The following is a 10,560-nucleotide window of genomic DNA, read 5'->3' as shown; positions in this document are numbered from 1 at the left end:
ACAGAGTGACTTTTTGTGGCACTCCCTGGGACATTTACTTTGGAATAATTCCCCAAATAATTACACACTGTTCGTTTTACATCACTGATGTATAAGGTTCAGATGTTACATTGCCTATCTGTGAATTCTGAAATAATGTTTTCAAAGGTGTCATGAAGTCTTTAAGTGGATGTTCTGAATATGTTTATGATGCGTACAATCTCTTAAGCTTGTCACAGAAAAAGATAATGCCAATAAATGTGTCTCTTGCACTGATTTAAAAAGCCCCTTGAGACCATGTTTAACATGGACTTGCATTACTAAAATATGTTTCATGAGTGTCGGACCACTGTAAACCACTGAAACCACACACTGTGATTGGACGCTGAAACAAATCAATGAAGGAAGTGAATGTTTTGTAGAAGCAAAATCTGCCTTTTTTTTTTTTTTTTTGGATTGAATGTTGAGTGAATACTGAATGTTGAATATGTTAGACTACTGTCAAATTATGACTTAACAGGGTTACGAAGGTCTGTCAACATTTATCGGAATGTATTTTTCCCATCGACCTGGGCCGGTTCATGATTATGAGGCATTACGAATGTATTTCTGTCTTGGGTTGTAGAATTTTAGTGCCATGTCATGCTGTGCTTATGACATTTTTTTTTCATTTTTTTTTATGGTGGTCAGATTTTACCTTTGCTGTACTGAAAAGAGCACAAAAATCTCATGGGAAACTATCACTGTGACATCATCAGTTTCCCGCCAATCCTGATATTCTTCAGTGTATGCTTTATATCTCATGAAGAAATGTAATACATGAGTGAGAGAAAGAGAGAGAGAGAGAGTGAGAGACAGTGTCTGTGTGTGTGCGTGCGTGCGTGTCTGAAATTTAGAGACCTTACTAACCTGTGTGAATCAATGAATGTTTATCTGTCAGCAGGTAAATTATTGTGATGCATATGGAACACAATAAAATCACTTTAAAACAATTCAGCTTAATAAACTGGAAAGAAAAAAACATCAAAGACTCTTCTTTAATCTGTTCTTTTTAAATATAAAATATACATAAATATACAATTTGTACCTACGCTACCATTCAAAAGAGGTCAATACGATTTTTTTAATGTGTTTTAAAGGATCCGTGTCACATGACCTTTCAGAAATCATTCTAATATGCTGATTTGGTGCTCAAGAAACAGTTTATAACAATATTATCAATGCTGAAAGCGGTTTTGCTGCTTAATATTTTTGTTGGAGCCATTGTTGGATAGGAATCACATTATAACATCCTTGTGTCCTTGCTCAATAAAAGTTCATTTCTTTCAAAAACAAAATATATAAAATCTTAATCACCCCAAACCTTTGAACGGTATTGGATATCTATTTTGAATCAGTTTAATACTAATGATAAGCTACAGGCTTTCCTGTAGCTCAGTGGTAAGAGCATTGCGTTAACAACGCAAGGTTGTGGGTTCGATCCCAGGGGATTGCACGTATAAATGTATAGGATAACGCAATGTAAGTCGCTTTGGATAAAAGCGTCTGCCAAATGCATAAATGATAAATACTTGTGGTTTTAGATTTTTATTCAAATAAACCTATATATATAATTCCATCATTTCCTTGGGAATTCATTTTACCCATTTATGTTGTCATTATTTTGTAATACCCTCATTATAACATTATTTTTTAAATGAAACCAGCATCACTGTTTAGCAAATATATGAAATCAAATAAAACCAGACGAAGCATGTATTCAGTTCAACTCTGTTTTCTCCATAATTAAGTTTATTATGAAATAATGATATAATGTTCTTATTTCAATCATATCACCGAATCAAAAATATTAAACTGTTATTTTCCTTTGTAACATAATAATAGTTTCATGTGGCACTTAGTACACATGTGTGACATATTTCTTCCATACTGTCCTCTTACATTTTTTTATGCCCTAAAAAGGTCTTTAACACTCCAGCAGAAGCTCTAAAATATAGAAAGAGGATCAAGATGGAAAAAAAGAAAATCACACTATAATAGAATAAATAATGTTTTATAGCAATACTTTAAATATTGTGATTGGACTAAATACTATCCTTTGAAGTTATCAGACAAAACCCGAATATACCATAAATTAAATTTCGCACAAGTCCCTTTAATTTGGGAAAAAATAAATATATATATATACTGTATATATAGAGAGAGAACCAAAAACAACCCAAAAAAAAAAAAAAAGGAAAAACTGAAACTCTATGTCATGCTAATCCTAGCAGCGATAACCAAATTTCACTGACTTAATTTTCGCCTGAGAAGTCACATGGCGGGGTACCAGCTCATGGGGTTGGCATTCGCACATGCCAATGCACCTGTTCGAGGAAAATTTGGCAACCAGACTATTTTGGCACGTTAGACATGAATTGGCACGTCATTACGAGGTTGATCAGCAGGATTAAAGTCGTCCTGGTCTGAGTATCATTCCCTATAAAATGAAGACGGGCTCAGAGGTGGAATTATTACTTTTTAACAACTGATCAGCACTGATGATGGGAGAGAGGAAACAATGATAAAGCCAAGACCGAGAGCTCAGGATAAACAAGGCTCTGACGTAAACACGCTACAGAGGTCCACTGTTCAGAGCAAAACAGTTCCTCCTTCAGGTTTCTCTGGTCTGTAGTTTTCTCAGGGTACCCAAAAGCTCCACCAAACCAAAACGACTTTAAGCTTGATCGATTGTAGGTTTCTCTGAATGTCAAAGTTGTTCCAATATCTGTATTTCCAGTAGACTGTGATCGAGTGACAAATTTGCAGATCGTGATCCACTGTTCTTTGAGACCCGTACGAATAGAATTACACAAATAAAAATACCTGCAATTAACTGATTCTCATGCAAAACAAACTAAAGAGTGCAGCAGGTTCCATCCAAGGAGAAATTGTCCAGGAATAAAAAAAAAAATCTTCAGCTTTGACCAGACTCAAAAACTGTTGGAAAAACACGTGATAATGTTGAGTATGAGATCGAGAGATAAAAGAGAGATTGGGTGAGAGAGAATGCCCCGAAAAGTCACAGTGCACGGAGGAACACCAGGGCGGCGCTAGAGAGAAAGAGTCATTACGGTGGTTTAGTGCTTCAAAAAGTGAAAATTCGCTTTTTGTCGATTTGTGTAGAGAAGAAGAAACCATAGGTGATTTTTCTTATTTCATAATTTAAAACCTCTCTAAAAAGAGAGTGCTGAGGGATAAAATGTGTATGTTTTGTGTGTGTGTGTGTGTGTGTGTGTGTGTGTGAATTTCTTTTCTGTGAATTACAACATGTCGTGTGCAGAATTCAGTGCAGCCAGCCCGGCGAGGTGTCCCCGTAACCCCAGTAAAAGAAATACGCCTGGTAAACCCCAGTAAAGCAAGGTCCGTCCTCTCTCCTGTAGTTTGTGTCGTGTCAGTCCTCCTCAAGTCCCACAGATGTATCTTAAGTAGAATAGTGCTTTTCCAAGTATACAGAGGCCGGTGTATCCAACCTCTGGTAGGTGTGTGTTCTATTTTTTAAAGGGAGCTAACCGACTGAAGTTCTGCCAGAAGGGTGATGTGCTGCGCTTGGGCTCGTATTCATATCCATCCGCCTGCCCGTAGCCGTCAGGAAGGAGGTACTGCCCGGGGTTCATGGGGTCCAAAGGTGGTGGGTATGCTGGGGGGACCGACCGGCCCACACCTGAGAAGATGGGCACATAAGAAAACAAAAAGCCTGATGCATAAACTCAAGGTTTATCTGTGGTTAAAATTCCTTTTATTTGAATTTTGTGTAGAATTATGCTGTATGTAACACCCACAGGCACCATTTACTCCAAGGCAAACAATTATAATTTGCATTGATTTACTTGTTTTTTCTCATTGGGACTTTTTCACCATGGTAACAGCAATACAAAAGAATACAGTATTATTTATTGGAAATGGAAATTGTGTTATGCAAAAAAATAAAACCTGTCGATAGCAATATACATACAAACACAGCTGCTGCCATTTTGCGACGATTGTTTTGTACACTGTAATGGATTATAAAATAACAAACTGGTATGATTTTAAAAGTTTAATCTCAAATTACTATCTCTTATTCCCATTATTATTTATGTGGCGAAATGCCATGTAATATGTGGTATGACTGTACTGTATCCCTTAAATGTTTAATAAAATATTTCAACTCAAGACATTTTTCGTGTCAAACTATTTACTTATGTGGCAAGTAGCCATGTAAAAATTGGGCATGTCAAATCAAGGCATGTTTCTGTTTTTAACAAAGTAAGGGATAATGTACATCCGGTTGTTATCTCAGAATAAACCCCTTCAGGCTGATGCAAGATCCTGATCTCTCTGTTGGGGTTTATTCTGCGATAACAACTGGCTGGATGTACATTATCCCTTACTTTGTTAAAAACCGGAATATGCCTTGAGAGTCCATGCTTTCACTGTGTGATGTAGCCTAATAGAATGCAGTTAGAATTCCCCCAAAATTCAATATATGAAGGCAAAAAAATCTTTTTTTTCTTATATTTCTATATGGTATAATTAAGCAATATCACACAACCAAATGATGTATTCTCCGAATATTAGCACGATTGCACATTTGATATTGATTTTTATACAACAGTTAAAGGTATAGCGGAGGATGTTTTACTTCCTGGTGGGTAGTCTAAACTATTGGTCCTCCTAATTGTCAATCATTCTGGTGAATCAATCAAACTTTTCAAAAAGTGGAGAGGGCGGGTCTTACCTAAAATTTGGAAAGATCCTCCGCTATACCTTTAATACAACAGTCAATAAACAAGTTAATATTGTTACATTTTAGGCACAATATTGCCTTTTTATGCTCTATTTCGCAAACAAAAATAGTTCCAAACAAAGCCGCATCTCCAAGCAACACAGTTTCGTTCCTGAATGAATCAGCATTTTTGAACGAAACAATGATTCAATATTCCATTCACAAAGGCAGTCACTAGCTTTGTTCCTGAATGAATCAGTCATTTGAGCGAATCGAATGATTGAATGATTCAATGACTCACTCATTAAGACAGTGACTTGCCACCACCAACTGGCGGTTTTAGTTTCATGTTTAAAGTATTGTTTAATGAAAAAAATATAAAAAGTCATATCATAATTCAATATTCAAAATATTATCTTTAAAACATTTATCTCATAGCATTATTTATGCAATTGAAATTATAGTGTAAATGCACTATATGTTTTTAATGTAAACTTCTCTTAAATATTTTGGTCAGTTCAAGGATCATTTATACACTTTTATATAATTTATTTGAAAGAATTAGAAGAGCAGTTTCATGTCTATCCTTGTATTGTTCAACTGTTGGAGGTAATTATTAATAAATAATGCAATACTTTACTTCAACAATACACTGTTGAAGATGTAATTAGTAGCTAGTTATTAATTACTTTTTTAGAGTAACCTACCCACCACTGAACATAATAATGGTCACGCAGGCTTCAAGATTTCATACCTTTCTGTTTGGTGACTCTCCTAACGGTCAAGGCGGCTTGCCTCTTCTGATACCCAGAGATTTCAAACCCTAAAGCGACAAAATGACAGACAACATTTAGTGTAAAACTTTAACAGCTTTGTGTGAAGAACAGAACAAAGTTTAAATCACTGTAAGAGTGGTGAACTTGTATGGTTACTGTATCGAAAAGGTCGGCCTGAATAAAAAAAAAAGAAGCTAACAGAATACAAATTTGAAACGGCATGAGAATGAATAATGACTAAATGCAAAAGTTCTCACCAATCTTCTCATCTTCCTGGACCATCTTTCTTTCCTCCTGAAACGCCCGAAGCCAACGCATTTTCTCCTCCAGCTTTTTAGGCAAGAACAGATGGATCTCGTCTGTGTCTCTGTTGGCCAGTTTGAAGGCATTCTTCACGCTAACGTTAAAATCATCATCTCGGCCGTCGATTGCATCAATGACCTCATATCGATCCATTTCAATTCGGCCCTTATAGTAGAGAATATCACGGCGAATGAGATCCTGTGGAAGGCAGAGAGACTTTATTAGTATGTCTGTAGTCGGTACTGACGATCCAGACAATTTACAGACAGAATGAAACTAAATATTATATTAAAATAAATGTACATGTAAACTACATGTACATATACATACAAGGTGGGATAGGATGCGTGTGTCACCTTTCTATTAGAGATCATAGTGATTTGTCTCCAAACATGTTTGATATAAATAGTAAGACTGCTAATTGGTTGGCTGGTCTGGGTAATCTCATATCAGTCTTGTGAAAAACAGGCGCTGATTGTCTCAGTTTTTGTGTTACTGAACTGTCTGTGTATGTCATTTGGTGCTGGAGAGATGTTTTTGCACCTTTGTGGAGAGACTAAAAATGGGCCATGTGCTTTGAGCTTGAGGGTGTTTGGAGGACAGTGAAACACAAGCGGATTTTACCTTCAGCTCGAATCCAAATCACAAACCCTCAGTTGTGCTACACCACCATAATTTGCTTTTCCATGCCTGTCTTGTTCAATTCTGCATCTTCGCTCTCCGAGTGAAAGTTATAGAGTGCAATGTGCTGAAAACATCATCAGCTGCCTGCTACCTTCCCTCAAAGATTCCTACTCCTCACAAATGAAAAACAGGACTGCAAGAGTCATGCCTGACACTATTTTTTTTATTCTTTTTTGTCAGTAGTAATCTATCTTTTTATCTATCTATTTATCTATAGGTATCACTAATCTTTTTACCTGTTCTCTACACTTTATTTCCAGACCAATGTGTCCCAGTTAAAGCGGACTCCTACTTCATCATCATCAATTGAACTTAAGAGTGTTATTTGTGCCTTAATCCCCTCTTTCTCTCACCTTCTTGCAGAGGACCATCTGATGATCGAACAGGAAGAAGATTCTGGTTTGGCTGCGCCCGTATGGTTGATATATCCAGGACATCTCCCCGGTGTACACAAGCTCTGAGCTTCTGTCCAGAATATCCTCACCCTGCACACACACAATAACAAATGAATCATTACATCTGACACCACTGAGACTCTGATGTCTTCATGTCTCAGTATGCAGTTCTCCAATCAAATATGATGCCTGTGGTGCAGGTTGCACGTCAATAACAAACATCAAACATGTGCCATAGATGCCAGATTTCATTAGAAACTGCATAGAAAAAAAATCTTGTTTTTGTAAAAAAAAATTAAATATACTACTTGTCCAAATTTGGAATAATTAACATTAAATGTTTTTGAACGTCTCTGCTCACAAAGGCTGCATTTATTTGATCACAAATACAGTAAGAACAGCAATATTTTGAAAAATTATTACAATTTAAAAATAGAATTGTTTTAAAATGTAATTTATTCATGTGGACTGACTCCAGTCTTCACTGTCACATGATCCTTCAGAAATCATTATAATATGCCGATATGATATGTTTCTTATTATTATCAATGTTTTGCTGCTTAATATTTTTGTGGAAACTGTAATACACTACCATTCAAAAGTGGAAGTGAAGTGATGTGTAGACAAGTATGGTGTCCCATACTCAGAATTTGTGCTCTTCGAAATTTCACCCATCCAAGTCCACAGCAGTGAGTATTGAACACACACACACACCGTGAACACACAACTGGAGCAGCCTTTTTTGCTGCGGCGTCCGGGGAGCGATTGGGGGTTAGGTCCCTTGCTCAAGGGCACCTCAGTTGTGGGTAATGAGAGTGGAAGAGAGAGCTGTTCATTCACTCCCTCCCTCCGACTCTCTAACCATTAGGCCACAACTGCCCCCCACCCCCCCCCAAAAGTTTGAGATTTAGAAAAAAAAAGAATACTTTTATTCAGCAAGGTTGCATTAAATTGATCAAAAGATTTCTCTTTCAAAAAATGACAAAAAAAAGTGTATCATGGTTTCCAGAAAAATATTAAGAAGCAAAACCTTCAAAACCCACATATACATAATAAATAAATAACAATAAACAACCAAATTTTCAGGTTCAACTCTACTATTGCTCTCTTTTATATCTTATATACTGCTAATTAACTTGGTCTGAAAAGCTTTAGCCACACACCTCCCAGTCCAGTACAGAGGCCTGCCATTGGGCGATTTTGTCAATGTTCTCAAGCCTTCGTTTGCGTTCGTTGATTTGCTGAGTGACATTTCTCATTACAGCTAGCGCAGCAGCCACATACCGATAATCACTGGGAGAGAAAGGGAAAAGAATGAACAAAAGAGAAGAGAAAGAAATGAGGGCTGGCAAAATGATAAGTGGAAAGTAGATATGTCAGTTAAAAATTTGTCATTTACAGTCATATATTTTGTGGACCCGACCGCCATTATCTGCATGATGCACCGTGTTAGCATATCCATGTTTCTGTGTTTACCTGTGTTCTTGTACTGTGTATTTCAGTAACTCTGCTAGCTGTAGAGGGTATTTGCAGATTTTCTGGACTGGTGTGAGAAGGTAGCCGTCAATGGCGATGTCGATCATCTGCTGGACCAATCGGCACGCTTCAAAGAAGTGCTGGTATCGTGCGTCTCGCACAAGACGTGTGATCTCCATGCAGGCGTCAACGTGGTTGTTACAGTATTCCGAGTAGATCCAGAATCCATCTTGCTGTAAATAAATATATAAAAATGTTAAATTAAATCAGTTTTCCCCTTGAAACATTATGTATATATCAGTGATTTTCTATGTTGGAATACAGACGTGTTCCAAAAAGCAGGGTCCGATCTCACTGAGATGAGGTTCTTCCGTGTTAAACTGTTTCTCCAGGTCTCTGACAAAGCTTAACTGGAATCTGTAAATGTCTTCGATATTTCCAAATATCACTTTCAGCTGATCGTCGTTAAACATGTCTCTCCTCTTTTTACACTGACGGAGATACCCCTGAAACAGAAACACAAATACATACACAGATTTACACTACTGTTCAAAAGTCTCTTATTCTCGGTATTTAATCACAAATACTGTAAAACAGTAATATTGTCAAATATCATTACAATTCAAAATGACTGTTTTCTATTTAACACATTTGAACAATTTATTTCTGTGATGGCAAAGCTGAATTTTTAGCTGTGTCGTCTGTGTCACATGATCCTTCAGAAATCATTCTAATATGATGATTTGGTGCTCAATAAACATTTCTTAAGATGTCTCATTAGATTCTCACAAAGGCAAATGATCTGAGCCATGCTATCCACGTAAACTTTATAATTGTAAACTTTTCCTGTGTTTAAATTTTTTATCTCAATTGTGTTTATGTATATTTCTCCTCAGGAAATTTAGGAGACACATCTGAGACAGCCAAAGATTGTTACCTCACAGATGTCCTTCAGGTGTTTGATGTAATGTCGTTCTGTGCTCATGATCTCATTGATGACATTGGCCCTCATCTGGTCCCGGTTCTGGGTGGGCTGGCCCAGACACAGGCAGTCGGTGCTGGGGTTCGGACTGGCCTCCGCGTGGCCGTTCTGCACCTCGCTGGAGCTTTCGGCAGCCTCGACCGCTGTGTTTTCCTCCTGATTTACCCATAACTAGAACACACACACACATTAAGACAGACATGACTTGATCTTCAAGTCCTATTATCATCAATTAAACTAATCATGATGATTGTGCTCACATTCGATTAGCATTCGGCTCAGAGCATCCAGAGTTAACAGTCTGCATGATTGCTTTCATAGGGTCATTAAAGTGTCTAGATGTTGCTTTAAAAGCTTCAGGGGTTAAAGTTACATTGACATGAAACAAAGAGTCAGATTGCGCCCTCTGGTGGCACCAGTCCAAACTACATTTTACCACATTAGAGGCACTGCAGTAATAAACACTTTACAAAATCTGTTTTCACCACGACATAAATGAATCTGCATTTGGACCTGTTACACTGCTGCCAAGATACACACACAAGCCAGGAGATGAAAAGAGAAGGAGGGCAATACAGATGCGCAGTTAGGAGCATGGTGTGTGTGTGTGTGTGTGTGTGTGTGTGTGTGTGTGTGTGTGTGTGTGTGTGTGTGTGTGTGTGTGTGTGTGTGTGTGTGTGTGTGTGTGTGTTTGAGAGAATCTGATGTAATTTTATTTGCCCTGATTATGTAACTTATCATTTGCTTTCCCAGGTGAGCCAACTGATGTGAACACACATGCGCGGATACACACAAACTCTCTTCTCACACACACACACAATGAAAACCCATGAATATGCCCACATTTTTATTCCGAGCTAGTAATATTTCTATGTTCTAGTTCTACTAGTTCTACAGAAACCGTTTTAGATTTTAAAGGTGCACATAAGGTGTTTAAAGGGATAAGGACAACTCGAAAATGAAAATTCTGTTATCATATACTCAATGAACTTTTGAACAAAATGTAAAATCATGTACACTCACAAGAAGATGACTCCAGTCATATCATTAGCCTAATCAAATCAGCATAAACAAAAATAATCGCTGACTGTACCTTTAAGACATTATTTTAGTCCCTTTATTAAAGGAATAGATCTAAAAAAAAAAAAAAGGAAAATTTGGTTATCATGTACTCACTCTGAAGTAGTTCCAAACCTGTATGACTTTCTTTCTTTTGTG

The 10,560-nt window shown here is 37.2% G+C and overlaps 1 protein-coding gene across 3 annotated transcripts in view; it reads right to left on the bottom strand.

Moving 5' to 3' along the window:
* Nucleotides 1-404: 404 nt before the first annotated feature.
* arhgef9a (Cdc42 guanine nucleotide exchange factor (GEF) 9a) overlaps nucleotides 405-10,560 on the bottom strand; it is a 34,478-nt gene continuing 24,322 nt past the window's right edge. For all 3 annotated transcript variants that reach the window (XM_082170333.1, XM_082170334.1, XM_082170335.1), the window contains 8 exons: nucleotides 9,298-9,513; nucleotides 8,687-8,866; nucleotides 8,361-8,593; nucleotides 8,048-8,177; nucleotides 6,843-6,974; nucleotides 5,760-6,003; nucleotides 5,481-5,549; nucleotides 405-3,682 (listed from right to left, as the gene is read on the bottom strand). In XM_082170333.1, the coding sequence (XP_082026459.1) occupies nucleotides 3,510-3,682; nucleotides 5,481-5,549; nucleotides 5,760-6,003; nucleotides 6,843-6,974; nucleotides 8,048-8,177; nucleotides 8,361-8,593; nucleotides 8,687-8,866; nucleotides 9,298-9,513 (1,377 nt within the window). In that variant the 3' untranslated portion in view covers nucleotides 405-3,509. The remainder of the gene's footprint in view (nucleotides 3,683-5,480; nucleotides 5,550-5,759; nucleotides 6,004-6,842; nucleotides 6,975-8,047; nucleotides 8,178-8,360; nucleotides 8,594-8,686; nucleotides 8,867-9,297; nucleotides 9,514-10,560) is intronic.

Source organism: Leuciscus leuciscus, assembly GCF_965113295.1.
Source record: "Leuciscus leuciscus genome assembly, chromosome: 5".
Taxonomy (NCBI): domain Eukaryota; kingdom Metazoa; phylum Chordata; class Actinopteri; order Cypriniformes; family Leuciscidae; genus Leuciscus; species Leuciscus leuciscus.
Note: the sequence above shows the minus strand (reverse complement) of the source record. Positions and strands in the feature narration are given on the sequence as shown.